At 47.6% G+C, this 21,647-nt stretch overlaps 1 protein-coding gene across 1 annotated transcript; it reads right to left on the bottom strand.

Annotated features, from left to right (window-relative positions):
- Positions 1-832: 832 nt before the first annotated feature.
- Positions 833-14,907, bottom strand: LOC130036888 (cytochrome c oxidase subunit 5A, mitochondrial). Its single transcript, XM_056128819.1, has 5 exons — positions 14,717-14,907; positions 7,239-7,355; positions 5,410-5,531; positions 3,757-3,878; positions 833-999 (listed from the first exon to the last, which is right to left on the bottom strand). The coding sequence occupies exons 1-4, from the start codon at positions 14,823-14,825 to the stop codon at positions 3,765-3,767; spliced, it is 462 nt and encodes a 153-aa protein (XP_055984794.1). The 5' UTR covers positions 14,826-14,907; the 3' UTR covers positions 833-999; positions 3,757-3,764.
- Between the last annotated feature and the right edge of the window lie 6,740 nt (positions 14,908-21,647).

Raw genomic sequence — 21,647 nt, 5'->3', positions numbered from 1 at the left:
ATCTCATGCGGCAGTCCCAGAGCTAATTTCTTGACCTCCCGCAGGGTGGGTCAACAGTGTGTGACTTCTGGGCCACCCATACAGTGGCCTATGCTTTAGGCCAGGGTTGGAAACGAAAAGTTAGGCTGGAGACTGGGGGAAATCGAAGCACAAAGGAATGGTCGCTGTTACGTTGGTTTCCACTTTGTTTTTGACCACCAGAACAGCAGATTTTTTTTTTTCTGGAGGAGGGGAAATGAACCCCACACCCTGTGGTACTCATGTATCACTACTCCTGGTGGTGCTCAGGGGAACATGGGGTGCCAGGGACTGAACCTGGGCGGGTGCACGCAAAGCAAACACTATCCTCAGGTCCCCAACCACCATATCCTTGATAAGAAGTGGCACAAGCCTTTGCTTTAATATCTCCAGTGACGGATGGATTGAGCAAATGAGGGAGGGCAAGATCTCAAACCTAAGAAAAGAATCCAGCCTCCCTGCTACACACCCATATGCTTCCGTAGCTGCTTTATTTCACATTTCTACCCTTTTTAAGGGGGGGCTGGGGTATGGATGGCTGTCATGTGCCTTTACACAGAACCCCAGCCCAGGCCTCCATTCTTCGACTTCTGTTTTTCACATGGCCCACACCTTACAGAGCTGGGGATGAGGGGCAGGGCTAGGTGTGCTCCACTACCCAAGTCACCTCCCCTGAATCAGAGAAGGGCATGTGGTGTCTGGAGAATCCAAGCATTTCTCTCAGACGGCAACAGAACCACGAACCAATGGTCATGCACTAGTTCATTTTCTCCTTTGCAAAGCAAATACAACAGGGACAAGCACCAAGACCTGATTTCAGTTCAAACTTGTTTCCCTTTTATTAAAGTCCAAGTAACCATGACATGGATTGGAACTCAATAAAGGAAAACTTGTTCAAAGAAGGTAATATGTTTTCTTCACGTTTCCAGGTGACTCTTTACAATCAAGTAGTAGTATATCAGAAATTCTTGAGAAGCCCATCTGTAAGAGAAAACAAATTAGCCAGGAAAGAAAAGGTAGAAACCATCTTAAAAAAAAAAAGAAAAGCCGGGGCTGGAGTGATAGCACAGCGGGGAGGGCGTCTGCCTTGCACACGGCTGACCCGGTTCAATTCCCAGCATCCCATATGGTTCCCCGAGCATCGCCAGGAGTAATTCCTAAGTGCATAGGCCAGGAGTAACCCCTGAGCATCGGCAGGTGTGTCCCAAAGAGCCCCCCAAAAATATAATTAAAAATAAATAGAAATAAAAAGCTGCTTTCAGACCCTGGAGAGCTACCACAGGGTGTTAAGGCGCTTGCCCTGCATGCGGTCGACACTGGCTCATCTCTTGCACCGCCAGGGGTCACTCCTGAGCAGAGCCTGGACAGTCCCTGAACCCAAATGCACGTGCCTTCCACATCCCTGAAATGCTACTTCAGAGCTACAGCCCAAGGAAAAAACACTGCCTCGGCAGAGCCTTTTCTGCTTTTACTGGGTCCTGAATTTATATAGACTCCAGATTTTTCATTATTTGTACCCCTGGCACTTCCTGCAGTTGTCTTTTCCAAATGCGAAAGCTGACGTTTTGTTGTTATTTTGGGATCACATACTTGGCAATGCTCAGTGGTTACCCCTGTCTCTGCACTCAGGAATCACTCCTGGAGGGCTTGGGGGACCATGGGATACCAGGATTGAACCTGGGTTGGCCTCAGGCAAGGTAATCGTGCTTCCTGCTGTCCTATCTCTATGGCCTCAACTAGAGCTTCCTCTTGCCACTCTTCTTGAATCAAGTATACTCTTAAGAAACAAATTTAAATGGGCATCATAACTATAGGGTTTTTTTTGGTTTTTTTTTTTTTTTGCTTTTTGGGTCACATCCGGCGATGCTCAGGGGTTACTCCTGGCTCTGTACTCAGGAATGACTCCTGGCACTGCTCAGGGGACCATGTGGGATGCTGGGATTCGAACCTGGGTCGGCTGCATGCAAGGCAAATGCCCTACCCGCTGTGCTATCGCTCCAGCCCCATAACTTGTAGGTATTTCACAGGATTACTTAGAAGGGTGAAATGACTTAATAATTACAGAGCAGGTAAAACCATGCCTAACACAGTTATACCTTCACCATACTGTTAAAATAAAAACGTCATTACTCATGTGTTGTTTTACAAAGGCCTTTTTTGTAGCCTGTACAGATCTAGGTTATTTTGTGACTGATTTTATTATGCAGTTTGTCTATCCACAGGGAATAGGGTGTCAATCAAGGTTTGAATAAAACCTTGTAGTGAAATAATGAACAGACATCTGAAAGCACTAATGGTGAATACTTGGTTGATCCAGTGACTCACTTTCAATATGGGTATAATTACATTTATGTTCTATGGTCACTGTCACTGTCCCTGTCCTCCCGCTGTTCATTGATTTGCCCGAGCAGACCCAGTAACGTCTCCATTTTGAGACATCGTTACTGTGTTTGGCATATTGAATACGTCATGGGTAGCTTGGCAGGCTTTGTCGTGTGGGCGAGATACTCTCGGTAGCTTGCCGGGCTCTCTGAGAGGGGCGGAGGAATTCTATGGTATTAATGCTTAAATGCCTAAACTGTGTTATTTAAATTTTTAATTAAGGAGGCTTTGAACAGTTTTTTGTTTGTTTCGAGGCGACACCCTGTAATGCTCAGGGGTCACTCCTGGCTCTGCACTCAGCAACCACTCCTGGCAGTGCCCGGGGAACCACATAGGATACTGGGGATCGAACTCAGGTCAGCGACATGTAAAGCAAGCACCTTACCTGCTATTTCTCTGGCCCCTGAATATTTTAAATTTTTGTTCACTGTTTTGTTTTGTTTTTTTGAGACATCCAGCTGAGCTCAGGGATTACTCCTGGCTCTGCACTCAGGGGTCATTCCTGGAGGGCTTGGGGTACCATTATGTAGTGGTGGGATTGAACCCGGGCCAACTGCTTGCAAGGCAAGCGCCCTACCCACTATAATTATCACCCATCACTCAGGCCCTGAAAATTATTTAAGGAAATAGACATATATTTGGTTTTTGGGCCACACTGCACAGGGACCATGAGGTACTGGCTGTGAAACCCAGAGCTCCTACCTGGGAGCTTGCACTCTAGCCCTCTGAGTCATTCCCCTAGCCCCATGTCCATAGATCTAGGAATCCATGAACATCCCATAACTCGCCCTCCCTGAATGGCCAGATTCCATGCTCTTGTGTGTGTGGGGGAGGGGGGGAAGGAAGGAAGAGGAACAGGAACAGCAGCTAGGGGAAGGTATGCCACATCTGGTGGCTCCCAGTGACCAGAGACCACATGGTGGCAAGAATCTAACCAGGATGTCTCGCACAAAGGGAAGTACCTTAACTCTCTCCAGCTCAATGAAGATTTTAATTAAAAGCAATAACTGGGTGCCCGAGAGATAGTACATTGGTAAGGAGCTTGCCTTACACGTGTAGGGCAGGGTTCAATCAGATGCAGGGTTCAATCCCCAGCAACCACGTATGTTTCCCTGAGCCACCAGGAGTGGTCCCTGACCACAGGGCCAGGAGTTAGCCCTGAGCATCAATGGCTGTCGCCTCCCAAAACAAATAAAAACAAAAATCAAGGGGCCAGGAGATGAATTTGAACTGGCCCCCTAGAGTCCCACAAACATCACCCCCCCCACAAAAAGATCTCACTTCGCTTAAAACCTGAAGTGGCTCTCCCTCCTTCCCTCCTGAATCTCCTGCCTTCTTTAGGGGCATATTGCTTACCATAGGGTTTATACTTTGTCAAGGCCCAGTTCCTCTGGAGTGGAGATTCCCAGTTCATTTAAAGTTGGTCTAAGTTCCTGGATGACATAGGGGTAGATTTCCTTGTGAGGTCCTGCTTTGTCCTGATGGCAAAGAAAATATTCACATTTAGCTCTCTGTGAAGATATCTATACTAACAAAACAAGCGTGAAAATTCTTCTACTTACACATGCAGGGCGGGCTAATAGCACAGAATACAAATCACTAGTTTGCAAGTTAACTGTCCATAAAGAGCTACCTACCAATTCAAAATACCCGGAGAGTCAGAGGGAGAGCATGGGGGCTAAGGTGCTTGCCTGCCCATGCATTCAATCCTGGGTACTGCCAGGAATGACCACTGAGCACAGATCAGGCACAGCCTCAGAACATCACTGGCTGTGGCCCCAGACCAACTCCTCCCAAAAAATAAATAAAAACACCCGAGACCATGTAAGTTGGACTAAACGAAGGGGGTGGGGGGAACAGCCTTGAGTTACTGGGAAAGATGGTAATGACAGAATTTTGTGAAGATAATTAAACATGCCCAGAAGGCAACAGGAGTAATTAAGTTAACACAGGAAAAGTTTTTAATTTGCCTCCAATTTGAGACCCTAAGTGAATTAACTGCTGGTGCTGAATGGATTGATAGCCTACAGAACCCTTAATTATATTACTTATATTAGATAAGCAATGTCACACTTTCCCCTCACAGACATTGAGTTTCTTCCTTTACAGGCCATAATGGCACCACTAGCAACACCGAATTTCCTAACACAAAGAGAAATTGTAGTTCGACCTTTCTATATACAGCCTTTTCTTTTCCTTTCAAAAATGTGTCGATAGTGAGGACATTTCCAGAGCCTAGACATGCACTCTAGCCTGTGTGTGTAACGGAGCCCAAGGCCTTGCTAGTACATCCCTGGCCTGGACACACTTCTTTATTTCCTTAAGATGAATTCTCAAATAGAAATGAACAAAATGGTATCAAATGTTTTTTCTTTTTTTTGGGTAACGCCAGACACCAAACTTAGACCTTCACACATGTAAGGAAAGCACTTCACTGCTGAAGTATATCCCCAGCCGCCAACACTTTAGTTTTGGGGCCATATCCAGCCCTGTTCCCAGGCCACTCCCAGCTCGGTGCCCCAGCCAGTGCTTGGTCCCAACTGGTACTGGGGACTGAACCCTGGGACCTGAACGGAAGGCATGTGCTCCAGCCTCCTGAGTTATTTCCCTGGTCCCTCAACATTTATGGCCTTGGATAAGTGCAGGCAAATTGCCCTGCAAGACGAGCTGCAGGGGACCAGAGAAATAGTACATGGGTTAAGGTGCTTGCCTGGCACTGGGTGGATCCTAGTTCAAACCCCTGGCACCAAACATCGTCCTGAGCACTGCCAGAAGTGATCCTTAACCAGAGCCAGGAATGATTCCTGAACATTGCCAAGTGCGGCCGAAATTAAAGAGAGGAAAAAGATAGGGGGTGGGGTGGAGAGAAAACCTAATGGCAATGTGTACTGCCTCTAACCACAAGAAAGTATGCTTTCAGATTATTACCTGAAAACCACAGAATATGCTAATACATAACCAACAGCTTACTGACTTCCAGGACGACTTTAGCAATGTCATTTTACTGACCTTAACAACCTCTAGGATGCGAACTGCACTAGCAAAGTCATTTAACCGTCGGCATGCCCGCAAAGCCGCATCAATGATTTTGGGTTCTGGAACCAGATCGTAGCCAACAAGTGTGTTCATTCCTGCCAAATTAAAAAGAGGGACCACATAAATATCCTTACATCCTAGTTATTTACATTTTTGTTGAACCACATGCATGTGATTTACTTGTTTGGCCCTCTATGTTCTTATTTATTAAAGATTCTACCGTTAACATGTTCTGGAGGGTAAGATCACAGTGAATCTTCCGTAATGAATTGGCCACTGTCACTGTCCTCCCGTTGTTCATCAATTTGCTCGAGCGGGCCCAGTAACGTCTCCATTGGAGACCTTGTTGTTACTGTGTTTGGCATATCGAATACGTCACAGGGAGCTTGCCAGGCTCTGCCGTGCGGGCGAGATACTCTCGGTAGTTTGCCGGGCTCTCCGAGAGGGGAAAAAACTGTGCAGTAGCATGCAGATTGATGGGAATCAAACAAGAGCTTTCTTAAATGAAAACACACCATTTTCATAATAGCTAACTGACCTCTTTTCCATAAGGGGGTCTTTAGCTAACATCTTTTTTTTTTCTTTTTGGGTCACACCCGGCGATGCTCAGGGGTTACTCCTGGCTCTGCACTCAGGAATCACTCCTGGCAGTGCTCGGGAAACCAAATGGGATGCTGGGAATCGAACCCGGATTGGCCGCGTGCAAGGCAAATGCCCTACCAGCATGCTGTGCTATCGCTCTAGCCCCTCAACTAACATCTTTTAACTCTTATGATAACCCATATATTTTAGCTATTTTAAATAGTTTTGATTGGAAAATAATCTAAAACAATCAGAGAAATGCTTAAGGAGAGAGTCAATGAGGCCCAAATGAGGCCATTAAATAGCTATTACAGAAAAACATTAGCACACAGACTCATTAACATTCAACCAGAAAATAATTAGGTATGATTACTTTTCGCTCTATACAAAATGACACACCATAAAATTTACCATGCCCTCAAAAAAAAGCGCAAAATTTCCATTCTTTTCATTACCTTTATTTAAGACTATTCAATGAGTTTCCCTGATTGCAGTAAAATGTACTCATTTTATTCACGCAAAGAAATTTGAAGTACTTAATGTTTCTTGCTTTTATTTAAAATATTTAAACAAAGCGTACCAGTGATTACAATGCTAAGATATTAAGAAAGACTGAACTTTTTAGTCTGAAATAAACTGCTCTACAATTAAAATTATTCATCTACAAATAGTATTAAACTAGCTGTCATGAATGTATCAACTCAGGTTTAATGCCTCTGTACAAATTAGGAATAAACAAGTTCTATTTTACTTACAGTTGATACTTAATGAGGGCAAGATAAATCATCACAATAAAAATGACAAAAAACCGAAACTACAACCAAGAGGGTTGGAGAACCAAGAACTATCTGCATTACTTATCTGAAGGTACAAACCCATCAACCATCCTGGACCCTGATGGCTTAGCAGTGGTTCTTGGAGGAGCAATTCTGTCTCCTCAGGAAACATATGCGACTGTGAGAAATGGAGACGGGGAGTGCAGAATTTTAGCACCTGGCGAGCAGAGGTCATGGGCACCTATACACCGTACCAGAGCGGCCCTGGCCACCAAGCACTATCTGGCCCACGCCGCTGACTCGACTCGCTGCCAAACCCTGCCACAGAGGAGATACCACGGAACTGACCGACATCCCCAACCGAAAGCTGCTGCTTAGTCCTCAGCTTACATAATGCAGGTCTACAGAACAGTTCCTATTTCTGTGTCAAAATAGGACAGTTACCTTTGCGCAGTTCCCAGGCATCAATATCAGGCTTATTAAAGTACGTCACCCAGCGCGCATCAAACTCCTCATCCGTCTCATGTGATCCGTGGGAGTAGCAGCGTGCTGACTGGGTAGCTGCAATGGAGAAAGAGCAATAACCTCAATGCACGGGAATTCTACTCACTTACTGAAAGTGCAGTAGGGTTTGTTTCGCTTTCATTTCTTGTGCAGAAATACGCACACATTAAATGCAAATACACACAAATACATAAGCATTAAGTTTGGAATCAACTATGTATATAACAGCAGGGAAATTCTTCAGCAGATGAAACAAATCTTCTGTACTGAGAAGTAAAATGAACTTAAAAATAAAGTAAAGCAAAAGGGCTGGGGCCGGAGCAATAAAACAGCAGGTGGGATGTTTGCCTTGCATGCGCCAGACCTGGGTTTGATCCTCGGCATCCCATATGGTCCCCTGAGCACCACCAGGAGTAATTCCTGAGTAACCCCTGAGCATCACCAGGTGTTTAAAAAATAATAAATCAAGCAAAGGGGACCATAGCACGAAGGAACAGAACATATGCTTTGCATGTGAGAGTCCAGCACCATATTGGAAGTAGCCCCTGAGCACTGCTGAGTGTGGCGCAGAGATCAGGAACAGAAACAAAATCAAAAATCAATCAAGGAAAGGCCAGGGGTAGAGGAGTGTACAGCTTAGTGGTAGAGCACTTCCCCTGAATGTGCAAGGGCCTAGGTTGGACCCCTGCAGAACCACCCCCACACACATACAGTTACAGATAAATAGCTTAATGGGCTGGAAAAAATACTGTGCATGCAGGAGCCCTGTCGCCAGCACTACACAGTCCGGACACTGAGCTGAGAGTAGTCCCTGAGGACAACCACAATGAAAGAAGCAGTAGAGGAACTTAGGATCCAGCTCAGGACAAAGCACCGGTCTTGCCTGGGTGAGGCCTTGGGTGGAATCCTAGAACTTCCGCAAAGAAAACAGGGGAGATAGCTTAATAAGCTAGAGTGAATGTAAAAGACTCAGACTTAATCCCTGCCAATGCAAGGTCCACAGAGCACCAAGAGGTAGGGCCTTAAAACAAAAAAACCAAAACAGAGGAGCCCAGAGAGAACTCATTGGAGCCAAGCATGGTCAAGCCTAGGTGCCACCTGTACAAGCTACAGAGTCCAAGCTTTGAACTTTCACCTTCAGGCTCAAAACGGGCAATGCATCCCCAGCAGTGGCCTGAGCCCACACCCCAGAACTGCCGAGGAAGGCCTCGACTAAACCAAGATCAAGCAGAACAAAAGGAATGATCTACGCATGTTCACCCTTTTCTCACAATGTGTGAAATTGTGAGCAACAGTTATATTCAGGAGGAAAGTGTCGTTTTTTCATGAGTGGGGGATTTTGGGTCACATCCAGTCTTAACCCCTGTTAGCGAAGGGACAGAAATAGTGGAAAGGTGTTTTCCCTGTGTTGGGGGGTGGGGTGGGGAGCTGGCCCTTCCCTTCTGAACCCCGAAACTTCCACATGCTCAGGGAAAACAAACAAAACAAAACAAACGAAAAAACCCCAAAGAATTCCAGTATCTGGAGAGATGGCCCAAAAGGCTGAAGTGCAGCTTACTGGCAAGAGCTCGGGTTCAATCCCCACACTTCTTGGCGCCCTGAGGACTGCCAGGAATGGCCCTCCCCACTCCCAAATAAAATAAAACCCAACAGGAGCCAGAGTGATAAGACAGTAGGTAGGGCGTTTGCCTTGCATGCAGCTGACCTGGGTTCAAACTGATTCCAGGGAGTAGAGTCAGGAGTAATCCCTGTAGTATCGATGAGTGTGCCCCCTACTCCCACCAAACAATACAAAACGAAACACTAGAACGGGGGTCAGAGAAAGCTCAACGGAACAAATGCTTGCTCTGCACGCAAGAGGACCGGGTTTGACCCTTGTGCTGTATGTGTTTCCCTGAAGAATCCCAGAAACAGCAGCCAAGCTGGGAGTAGCCTCAGAGCATCGTACGTGTGTGTGTGAGGGATGGGGTGGGGTGGGCGCATACCTAATGGTACTCAGAATTTATTCCTGCTTCTATGCTCAGGGTCAATTCTGGCAAGGCTTGCGGGGGGTTATATAGGATCCTGGGGATAGAATCCAAGTCCGCCTCATGCAAGAGATGCACCGACCTTTCCCACAGTATTATGGCTCCAGCCTCAGCACATATTTCCTTGATGATAACTTCCTAAAACTTGTGCCTAGATTATATCCCAAACTAAATTACACATCCTGGTAAATCTTACCAAACTAAGTCCCCTCAGGGCTGGAAATATGCTCCAAGTGGCTTTTACAAGTTCCTGGTTTCCGTCCTCGGAACCATATCCCACGAACACTACCCTTTCCTGTTGTATTAAATCAGACAAGCTTAATATAGTTTCCGTTTTGTCTGTCTCAGGATCACACCTGGCAGTGCTCAGGGATCACTGCTGGCACTAATCGAGGGACCATATGCAGTGCCAAGGTTTGAACTGAGGGAAGTAAGTGCCTTAACTACTGTTTTATCTCTCCAGCCACAATTTCTGTTTATTATTAACAAGTTATATTAAAAAGATCTATCTGGGGGCTGGAGCGATAGCACAGCGGGTAGGGTGTTTGCCTTGCACACAGCAGAACCGGGTTCGATTCCTGGGATCCCATTTGGTTCCCCGAGCACCACCAGGAGTAATTCCCGAGCACAGAGCCTCTACCTAGAGAAGGCCATATTCTCTCCTGAACGTGTCTTTCATCTTTCTGTCTCTCCCCTCTCACATCTCTCTAAATGTTTTTCAATAAAATGTTATTTGCGGGGCCAGACTCACAGAGGGGGAAGAGCACTTGCCTTTGCAAGCAGCTGAACTAAGTTCAACCCCGGTAGCTGATCTAGTCCCCAAGCCCCTGCAGAGGTGATCCCAGAGTGCAAAGCCAGGAGTGACCATCCCCCCCAAAAAAGGTGTGTGTTGGGGGGAAGATCTATTAGTATCATTGGCAGCTATTTCTAAAATACTCTAAAATTCAAAATATTAGAAATATCCTATATATTCTTAATGCCGTTTCTGAGAGGAAAAACTAAAAAAACTAAAAGCAAAAAGATTAAAGATAGGCAGTTCTAGCGGGAATGAACAGTTTTATCAGAAAAAAAAAAAAAGACTTACCCAGAAATGTAGAGAAAGTATATATTTAAATGAGCTGGAATTAGAAATACCATTAGAAATTTCTTTGACAAGAAGCAAAATAATCTCTAGACCTGAATTTATTTGTTTGTTTTGGGGTCACACCAGCAATGCTCAGGGGGACCATATGGGATGCCAGAGACTGAACCCAGGTTGGCTGTACTGTCACTCCAGCCCCTGACCTGAATGTATTTGGTAAGTGTAAATATTTAATCCAAACTGTAAATCTTGCGGGACTAATATTTACGTTAAATATATCAGAAAGCATGATCTACTGTAACCCTCACACTTCTGCAGTGCGTGGGCAGCCATGAGGTGCTGGGGATCTACCAGGAAGTTCCCCTATGTAAAGATGTGCTCCACCCACTACGCCACCTCCTCAGCCCTGTAAGATACATTTTTTTTCTCAAAAACTAAAATTATTTTTATTTGATACTTACAATGCAGGCATCAAATGATACAATCACTTTGGAAAACTGTTCTTGCAGTTTATTAATTTAAAAAGATCTGCAATACTACTCAGTAATTCACTCCCTAAGTACTGAATTTCTCAATCTATACCCCAGAGGTGTCTACTAAGTTGACCTTGCCTACAACCGGAATAGGTTGGTTTCCTGACAACCATTAGCTCAGTGCTGTATCTGCCTACGTAACTAGTAGCTCTGTCCTATTTTCTTTCTTTCGTTCTTTTTTTTTCACTTTTTGCTTTTTTGGTCACACCCAGCAATGCACACGGGTTACCTCCTGGTTCTGCACTCAGGAATTGATGGTGCTCAGCACCCTGGTGGTGCTCAGGGGACTATATGCAATGCTGGGAATCGAACCTGGGTCGGCCACGTGCAAGGCAAACGTTCTACCCGCTGTTGTTCCGGCCCCTGTCCTATTTTCTAATTGTGAAGATGTTATGCAACAGCAAGTTCAAATCAAGGAGATCAACAAATCTGTCAACTTCCTTCTGGGCGTCTCCATTACAAACTGGTTGTCTCCCAAAAAATCTTTTCTGGAATAAATATTTAGAATAGCAAGGCCAGAGCGATAGTACAGCGGTAGGGCACTTGCCTTACACAAGGCCAGGAGTTATCCCCGGGCACAGAATCACGAGTAAGCCTGGATGCCTGTCACCCAAAACAACAAAAAGAAAGAAAAGAAAAATCAGAGTTATTTCTAGAGACTCAGTTTAAAAAGTTACTTCTAATGTTGCTTTCTGGCATTTAGTTTATTAAGCATGATGCTAAAATCAAAAGTGAATATATTTAGAAAATTTCAAGGGTTCATTAATTCTCTGGTTTAAATTTGGCTAAACCAGAAAGCTTTCTACTTATCAACTATTCAGCTTGGAATTAACCAGCTCAAAGAATGAGCATTTTGATGGTAGTAATTCTAAGAGCAAGGGAGAATGAGTAATAGTGGGCACAAGAAAAGCTAGAGGCAGAGTTAGCAAGGATCCAGGCCTAAAAGCAGCTGTGAACACTGTAATCCAAAGGCTGGAAATCCAGAAATGCGGGAGGGGCAGCAAAGAAAGTTGGAAAGTGATTTGAAAATGCAGGGCTGGGAGCAACAGGACAGGTGCCTTGTATGTGGCCCCCTGGGTTTGATCCCTAGCACCCCAGGTGGTAGGACCATATGGTGCCCCAAGTACCACCAGGAGTGATGCCTGAGTGCAGAGCCAGGAGTAAGTCCTGAGGATAGCTGGTATGCCAAAACCGAAACTAAAATAAAACAAAAAGCTAAATTCAATGCAGGACCGAGAAAAGGGAAGAGGAAACACCTCTTCCTCTTCGGATAAGGAGGTATGAGTCAGAACTCTGTAGGTCGCCTAGAGAACTTAACTATTATTTAAAATTACTTGATTACCTAATTCAACAGTTGCTGGAAAACCGTTTTGAGTTCAAGGTTTTTTAATGGACAAAATACAGAATTTGGGTTGCTAGTTAACTAGATGAAATTTATCGAAGTTGAAGTCTCCTAGATTAACCTTCAGGAGCTCCTTCAAGCATTGACGGAGTCATTTGACCCTGGATAACTTCGTCTACAAACATTAATCCTTCGGATAAAACCTGTTGGCTCACAGTGGGCTGGTGAGGGGCTTGCCTCAATCCTGGCTTGAGGCTCAATCCCTGACACCACATATGTGCCCTGAGCCTCACCAGGAGTGAACCCTGTGCATGGGGCCAGGGGTAAACCCTGAGCACCGCTGGGTATGGTCTGCCTAAAAAGAAGGTTACAAATCCAAAACTAGAATATGCAAAAACTAAATAGAGCAACAGTATATGAAACATTTAGCCAGGCAAGGTGCTAAAGGTTATAACAACCCATTCAAACCTCACAATTCCTGATCTCTGAGTAGGCAACTGTTTAAAGGTTAAATAGCATGTCCAAGGTCACACAGACAGAAAGTAGCTGACCCAGCGGGAAGGCTGCCTCCTTGTGGCAATTCTTTAGATCTTTGGGACTAATACCTCAGGGAAAGATTTTGGGTTATAAATTATACCTTAGAAATAGCCATTGGTATGCCACTCTGTGCAACCGAACCAAGAGCTCCCTTCATCTACCATTTGCTGAACACCTCCCAAGTGTTTACCCAGGTTCTAAGAAGCTTCCCAAAACGTGTATGCAAAAAATCAAAGTAACTATTTGGCCTTTTGAAGAATTAAAAAAAGAAGGCGCATAAAGTCTGACAAACATCAGAACAGACCAAAAATAAAAACCCATACCAAGAAGAAACGGGAAAAGGTTCCACCACCAATAAATGCGTCAGTTTCCTCTCCTATCAAATAAGATGACCATCCTGGGCAGTGCTGTGTATGCCAACCGTACGGGTCTATGCTAGAAGGTACCATCTCAATCGAACATTCCTTAGGTGGAGTCTAATTGAAACCCTCAAAGTAATCTAAAAAACCATGAGAACAGTACAGAGTCGCTGAGCTGTCTTTAAGGAAGCATGCTCAGAGCTGGAGAGAGGGCAGCAGGTGCCCACCACGGAGCAGAAGGGAGGCATGTGGTCTGCTCCAGCCCCACCAGGAGGGGTGATCCCTGAGCAACACTGGGTGCAGCTCCAAGGCCAAAGGATGCACGTTTAGGAGCTGGGTCTAGGGCCAAACTGCAGCCACACACAGGCTTGAACAGCACAGCGATGAACCCTCTCTCCGAAGACACAAAAGGGCAAGGTAAAATAAGACGGGAATAAAATTAGCAACACCTCCCCGGCCCCCCACACCGGAGCAGCCCAGAAAGGGGGTGATGAGTGCTCCCTGCGCCTGGGGTGTGGAACCTCCAAATTCACTCTAAGGGGCACTGCCCAGCCACAAGATCCGCCTGAGGTCGGCCCCTCCGTTTAGAACACTGCTCTGGGGTCGAGATGTTCTCAGGAACACCCCCAGACTGGCAAACAGGCTTCTGTTCCGCCAGGGCCACCCAGCGATGCGGGGACCAGACCTGCGGCCCTTTGCACGCCAAGAACCAGCCACCTGCCGCCCCGACCGCTCACCTCTCACCTCTCCAGTGGAATTTCCAGCCCTAGGCAATTGCCCTCGTTCCTGACCCCGCGCTCCGGGGGTGCGGACCTGCCCCCCTCTGCCAGCCTTGCCCTCCCTCGCTCCAGACCCCGCGCCAACTGGGTGCGGGCTCGCCCACTCTGCCACCCTTGCCCTCATTCCAGACCCCGCGCCATCTGGGTGCGGGCTCGCCCACTCTGCCACCCTTGCCCTCGCTCCAGACCCCACGCCATCTGGGTGCGGGCTCGCCCCCTCTGCCAGCCTTGCCCTCCCTCGCTCCAGACCCCGCGCCATCTGGGTGCGGGCTCGCGCCCCGTCCTGCTCCTAGCCTTGCAGCCGGCCACGTCCAGCCGAACGCCCGGGGGCCGGAGGACGGAGCCAAAGCGACAGCGCGGCCCGGGCGGGCGACACGAGACGCGCCCGGCCCCGTGCCAGGCTCCTGGCACCCGGCAGCAGCCGCCGTCCCGGGCGCCGGGTGCCGACCCCAACGGCCGGGGCTCGCGCGCGCGGCTCAATGTCACCTTGGCGGGCGCGCCGCAGGCCGGGGGACGGCCACTGCCGGCCGGGCGGGCCCGGGGCTGGGCGCGGGGGGCCCGCGGGGTCCGGCGGGGCGGCGCGGCGCCCCCTGCCCGCGGGGCCCGGCGGCGGGAGGCGGCGGCAGGCCCGGGCCGGGGCGAGGCGGCCGGCGCGGGGCAGGGTCTAGGCCGCGGGGGCAGCCCGGCCTCGCGCGGCGCCGGGCGCCCAGGTCACCGCAAGGACACGCGGGCCGGGCGCGGGCGCGCGCCGGGGACTCACCGGCGGCGGCGCCGGGGCCCGGGGCGGGGGGCAGCCGGCGGCGGGGGCCCGCCCGGGCGGCGGCGGCGGCGGCGGCGACCGCGCAGCGGCGGAGAGAGGCGCCCAGCATGACGGCGATGGCGGCGCGCAGGCCACAGGCTGGAGAGGAGCCGGCGGGAGCTCGCGGGCCGCTGCGGAGCGCGCGCGGGGGCCGGACTCACGCACGGACGCACGGCGGGCGGGGCGCGAGGACACGCCCCCTGCGGCGCGCGCCTCCCGGGCGGGGGCGGGGCGGGGCTGCGGGTACGGCGGCGCGCTGGGGACACGCCGCGCCGCCGCCGCGCTCCGCGCGCCCTCCGCGGAGGCCCGGCCTTCAAGGGGGGAAGCGAGGAGGGTGCAGGTGAACCGTGCACGGGGAGAGGTTCGTGCCTGTGCTGTTCTGTGGGTGGGCTAGGGTGGGGGGTTTGGAGCCCGAGCTGGTGGCACTGCGGGGCTTTCCTGGCTGTGTGTGTCCCGAGGTTGCTCCCCGCGTTCTGCTCAGACTGTGCGGTGCCAGGGGTGAAACCAGACCTCCAGCATAGCATGTGCTTAGACCGTCTCTGGAGCTGGACACGCCGAGTTAACTGTGTTTCTTTAGAAACAGGTCTCTCTGGGTTGTGCCTGCACTCTGGTCCTCAGCCGCATACTCTGATCTTGCTTTCATAATCCACTTTCTCTGTCTCTCCTACTTGCTTTTGAATTCTTCCCTATGAGGAGGTCAAAGGCAAGCCCCTCCCCCTCCATCATTAACCTGGCCAGGAGTAAGGATAAAAGTGCTTTTCTTTTAGGCAGCTCAGATAGAAAAGGGAGCACCAAATAAAGGGTGTTGGGAGGATCCTCCCAGGATGGGAGATACATGCTGAAAGTAGACTCTAGACCGAACATGATTGCCACTCAATGCCTCTTTTGCACACCATAGCACCCAAAAGGAGAGAGAGAACAAGGGGGAATGTCCTGCCACAGAGGCAGGGTGGGATGGGGGAATGGAGGGTGGGGGGGATACTGGGATCAGTGGTGGTGGAGAATGGGCACTGGTGGAGGGATGGGTACTCGATCATTGTATAACTGAAACCCAGGCACCAAAATTTCTAAGTCTACAACTGTACCTCATAGTGTTTCACTAATAAAAATTAAAAAAGAAAAGAAGAAGAAAAAAAAAGTGCCTTTCTTTTAAGAGCACCTGCTTCATCCCCACCAGTTATACTAAAGGACATCTGAGAAGACTTTTTTTTTCTTTTTTGGGTCACACACCGTGAGGCTCAGAGGTTACTCCTGAGTCTGCACTCAGGGCTTACTCCTGGCTCAGGGAATCTAGGGGATCCCAGGGATTGAACCCTGGTTGGCCATGTACAAGATAATGCCTTACCTGCTATACTACTGCTCCAGCCCCAACATCTGAGAAAACTTTGACCTCCTTGAATGCAATTACCATTCATCAAAACAGAACTCCAAATGTGGCATAACTGATTCTTTCCTCTGGGTCTTCATAAGACTGAAAGCAGGATGTCAGCCAGTGGAGAGGATGTTTTTCAGGCGAGAACCATGGCTTTGATCCCTGGAACCACGGCATTCCCTGAGCTCCAGAAGTGGTCCTGAACCCTGGCACTGCTGAGTATAGTAAAATGAACAATAAGAAGAAGATGTCAGATGGGATTTGGGCTCGGTCTCATCTGGAGCTCAGATTTCCTTCTAAGTTTGTTCTGCTTGTTGGCTGAATCCAGTTCCCTATAGTTGCAGGACTAAGTCCCCTTCTTTTCTTGTGTGCTATTAGGGACCACTCTCAGATCCTAAAGACTATGGCAAGGCCTTGCCACACGACCCCCTCTAAAGGCCTTCTCACAATAACCACAACTTTTTTGGGGAAGGCGTTATACCTGATGGTCCTCAGGGCTTATTTCTGACTGCACTCAAGTGCTCAGGGCCTACCCCCGATCTGTACTCGGGGATCACTCTGGGGGAATTGATTGAACCAGGTCATCTGCATGCAAAGCTGGTATTTTAATCCCTATACATCTCTTTGGTCTTTATATATATATTTTTCTTGTGGAGGTTGAAGGCATGGGGGAGACACACCTGGTAGTGCTCAGGGCTTACTCCTGGCTCTGCAATCAGGGACCACTCCTGGTGGGGTATGGGGGGAACCATGTGGAATGCTGGGAATTGACCCTGGGTAATCCGCATGCAAGGCAAGCACCCTACCCGCTGTACTATCTTTCCAGACCCCATTATCCTCTTTTAAAGACCCATCTAATTAAAGTCAGGCACATCCAGAGTAATCTTTTGATTAATTAAAAGTAAATGGAGGGGCTGGAGTGATAGCACAGCGGGTAGGGCATTTGCCTTGCACATGGCCGACCCAGGTTCGATTCCCAGCACCCCATGTGGTCCCCTGAGCAACTCCAGGAGTAATTTCTGAGTACAAAGCCAGGAGTAACCCCTGAGCATCGCTGGGTGTGACCCAAAAAGAAAAAAGAAAAAAAAAGTAAACGGAAAAAAATAAATAAAAGTAAATGGAAAAAAAATAAATGGAGTGAGGCTGGAGCTATAGCATAGTGGGTAGGGCATTTGTCTTGCATGCGGCTGACCCAGGTTCAATTCCCACCACTCCATATGGTCCTCCGAGCACCACCAGGAGTAATTCCGAGTGCATGAGCCAGGAGTAGACCCTGTGCATCGCCGGATGTGACCTAAAAAACAAAACAAAACAAAAGTAACTGGAGGGCTGGAGCAATAGTATAGCAAGAAGGGCATTTGCTTTGCGTGTGGTCAACCTAGGTTTGATCCCCAGCATCCATACAGTCCTGAAGCACTACCAGGAGAGTGCAGAGCTTGGAATAAGCCCTAAGCACCTCCAGATGTGGTCTAAAACAAATAAAAAGTAAATGGATTATTAGACTGATTTTGGGATTGATATCTAATCAAAACACAACGATTCTACACAGCATGTTCACCAGGAGCACTGATCTTGGGGGACACTCTGTGACTTGACCTGTTACACGACTTAGGTGTGTGTCAGGGCCTGCTTGGTCCCAAGATTGCATCGGATTGTGTTTCCAATCACTAGTCTTTTCTGTTGCTCCTCTTGGGAGTTTTGTCCCAGATAGAGTCAGACCAGTCCTGACTCTTTCCTAAGGCCGTTAGATCTGGCGTCTGTGGTCTGCACTGAAACCCTTTTCTGTTTCAGGAGAAGCAACTCTGGATTTTCCACACTTTAGGTTGTCTTTATTGATTGTCAATCAGCCTATCAGCTTCCTGTAGAGCCCCACTACCACCACATTCCAGAGGTGATAAGATTTTCCCTGAGGGGAAAGGATGGTGCTATTTTTTTTTTTTTTGCTTTTTGGGTCACACCCAGCGATGCTCAGGGGTTACTCCTGGCTCATGCACTCAGGAATTGCCCCTGGCGGTGCTCAGGGGACCATATGGGGTGCTGGGAATTGAACCTGTGTCGGTCATGTTGGCTGCGTGCAAGGCAAACGCCCTACCCGCTGTGCTATTGCTCCAGCCCCCAAGGATGGTGCTATTGAAGAGTTTGAGGACAAGGATACTCTAGCTTGTGTATTTCAGAAAAGGGAAGTTCAGGGCCAGTGAGATAGTACAGTGGATAGGAAACTAGCCTTGCAGGTGGCTAACTAGGTTAGATCTTCTGCATTCCATAGGAACTCCCAAGCCCAAGCCTGAACTTACCAGGAGTGATCCCTGAGTTGCAGAGCCAGGAGTAAGTCCTGAGCACTGCCAGTATGACCCCAAAACCAAAACCAAAACAAAACAAAAAGGAAGTTTACACTCAGGAACAGCTCTTTTCAGGTTTGAAAAACAGAACTTTGCATGGCCAGGGAGATGAGTTAAGGGGCTGAGCTGCCTGGCTTTGATCCCCAGCACTACATAATCCACTGAACATCGCCTGGGAATGACCCCCAGATGAGAGTTACCCCCGGGACCACCAGGACAGACTAAAAACTAAAAACGCCTTGCCATTTTAAGGCTGACAGCAGTCCTTGGAGGCCATTTGTCCTATATTGCTTTCATTTCCTCAGGTACTTGAGTACCTCCAGTGATGAGGATCTCATTACCAGACTGTTAAAAATGAAGATGATCCAGAAAAGGCCCCTGAGGGAATAATATTTTTTGTCTGTTTTTGGGTTACACCCAGTGGGTGCTCAGGGCTTACTGCTAGCTCTGTGCTCATGAGTCACTCCTGCCAGAGCCCAAGGGACTCTATGGGATGCTGGAGATTGAACTCTGGTCAGCTGCGTGCTAGGTAAATGCCCTTTGTGCTGTACTATGCTCTAGCCCACACACATATTTAATTGTTAGTCTTTTTTTTTTTTTAAATTCATAACTTTTATTAACAACCAATTAACTATGATGCATCTCTTTAATTTGAAAAAATATATTAGAATAAATAAAATGAGTATGGCATGTAAGTGTTTGCCTAGGAAAACCATCTGGTACCTCAAGTGGAACCTACCGTTCCAGCTACTCCCATTACGTAGCAATAGTAGAAAGAGATGTCCATCTCTTTTTCTTTTTTTTTTTTTTTTTTTTTTTTCTTTTTTTTTTTCCCCTTTATTTTATTTTATTTTTTTTAAAGTTGTAGATTTACAATTTTTTGTGCTTTGGTTTCAATTATACAATGATCAGATACCCATCCCTCCACCAGTGCCCATTTTCCACCACCATGGATAATATCCCTCCCACCCCCATCCCCCCATCCCCCCGTCTCTGTGGCAGGGCAATCCCCTGTGTTCTCTCTCTCCTTTTGGGTGTTGTGGTCTGCAAAAGAGGCATTGAGTGGCAAACATGTTCAGTCCATAGTCTACTTTCGACATGCATCTCCCCTCCTGGGAGGATCCTCCAAACATCCTTTATTTGGTGCTCCCTTCTCTATCTGAATAGCCCTTTCCTCTAGGATACCCGGCTGGCCTCTAAGTTATGGAGTAATCCTCCTGGTGCTGATCTCAGCTATTCTTGGGTATTAATCTCATACTTTGTTACTTTATATCCCCCAGATGAATGCAATCTTTCTATGTCTATCCCTCTCTTTCTGACTCATTTCGCTTAGCATGATACTTTCCATATTGTACCACTTGTATGTAAATTTCATGACTTCATCTTTTCTAAGAGCTACATAGTACTCCATTGTGTAGAATTGTTAGTCTTTTTTTGTTTTGTTTTGTTTTCCTCTCGGGTCACACCCAGCAGTGTCCAGGAGTTACTTCTGGCTCAGGGATTGTCCTAGCAATGCTCAAAGAACCATATTACGTGATGACAGAATTCATGCCAGAGTTGGCATCATGCAAGTGTGTTAATCCCTGTACTATCTCTCCAGCTCAAAATTAATTTTCTTTTTTGTTTTTGAGTCGCACATGACTGTATTCAGGGTTTACTTCTGGCTCTGTGTTTCGGGATTATTCCTGGCATTTCTTGGGGGAACCATATGAAATGTAGGAGATTGAACCTAGGTCAACCTCATGCAAGGCAAGTGCCTTCCTATTGTACTATCTCTTTGGACCCCTAATCATACTTTAAAATTTTTTTTGCAGGGAGCCATCCTGGTGATGCTCAGGGGTTAGTCCTGGCTTTGCACTCAGGAATCACTCCTGGTGGTATTCAGGGACCATATGGGGTAATGGAGACCGAACCCAGGTCGGCCACTTGCAAGGCAAGCACCCTATTGTACTAACACTTTGCCCCCCCCATCATACTTTAAAATTACACAGTTCAGTTGTTTCTAGTATAGTTACTGTGTTGTAACTAATTCCAGAACAACTTCATTACTCCAAAAAGAATGATGCTTCATAATAATCACCCCTCCATTTCCCATTCCCCAGGAATTACTCTTGGTGGTACTCAGTGCACCATAAGGGATCCCAGGGATCAAACCAGGTTCTTTTGCATGCATGGCAAATGTGCTAGTGCTTCAACCTACTTCTTCTGTATCTATGGATTTTCCTGAACATTTTATATAAATAGAATCTTGCAATTTATCTTCTTTTGTGTCTGTGTCTGGTAGTTTACACATAGCATGATTTCAAGGTTCACCCAACTGGTAACATAGTTTATTATTTTTTTTCTCTTTTCTTGTAGGAGTACTGCTATTTATTCAGCCACTCATTAGCTGATTGAATTGTGCATGAACTCCACCTTTCTTTTTTTTTTCTTTTTCCATTTTTTATAATTTTATTTATTGAATCACCGTGAGAGCAGTTACAAAGCTTTTGGGTCTAAGTCTCAGTCATACAATGAAATACCCGTACCTTCACCAGTGCCCATTCTCCACCACCAAAAATCCCAGTATACCCCCATCCCACACCCTCCCCCTGCCTGTGGGACAGATGGTTTCTACATTACTCTCTCTCTACTTTGATCACATTCACTACTTCGACACCAGACCCACCATTATTTAAGATTTTACCCCAACACTTAGATCTGCTGAAAAGGCAACAATAGACAATTTGTGTTCTATTGCTGGTTATGAATAACATATGATGTCGTGTGGCTGCAGTAGGGCCATGTGGTTTTGAAATTCTGAAATTTTAACACTTAAATCTGGAGGGATTTCTGCCAAAAGCCACTGGGTTTAGAGATCTGCTCCTGAGTCTCTGGGATCAAGGCCGTTGAGCAGCTTGATGAGGAGCCAGAGAGGCCGTTTGTGGGCGATGACTTGGGGTCTCGTTAGGGTGGGGAGCACAGGCCCGGCTCCACCTCCCCCCCATCCTGTGAGACCCAACAAGTTTCGTCACTGCTGGCCCAAGCCTGACTGTCCAATGGCCTCTGGAGGATGACAGCCACCAAGTCGCCAAGAGGGAGCAGGCGGAGGGATAGCACCCTTTCCACCCTGGGGTGGCCCAGCGACAGTAACCTACTGTGGGGTCCGGACACATTTCTGACAAAAGCCGCTGGGTTTTGA

Source organism: Sorex fumeus, unplaced genomic scaffold (assembly GCF_029834395.1).
Source record: "Sorex fumeus unplaced genomic scaffold, SorFum_2.1 ptg000067l, whole genome shotgun sequence".
NCBI lineage: Eukaryota > Metazoa > Chordata > Mammalia > Eulipotyphla > Soricidae > Sorex > Sorex fumeus.
The sequence above is the reverse complement of the archived record's forward strand: the minus strand, read 5'-3'. Positions and strand labels throughout refer to the sequence as shown.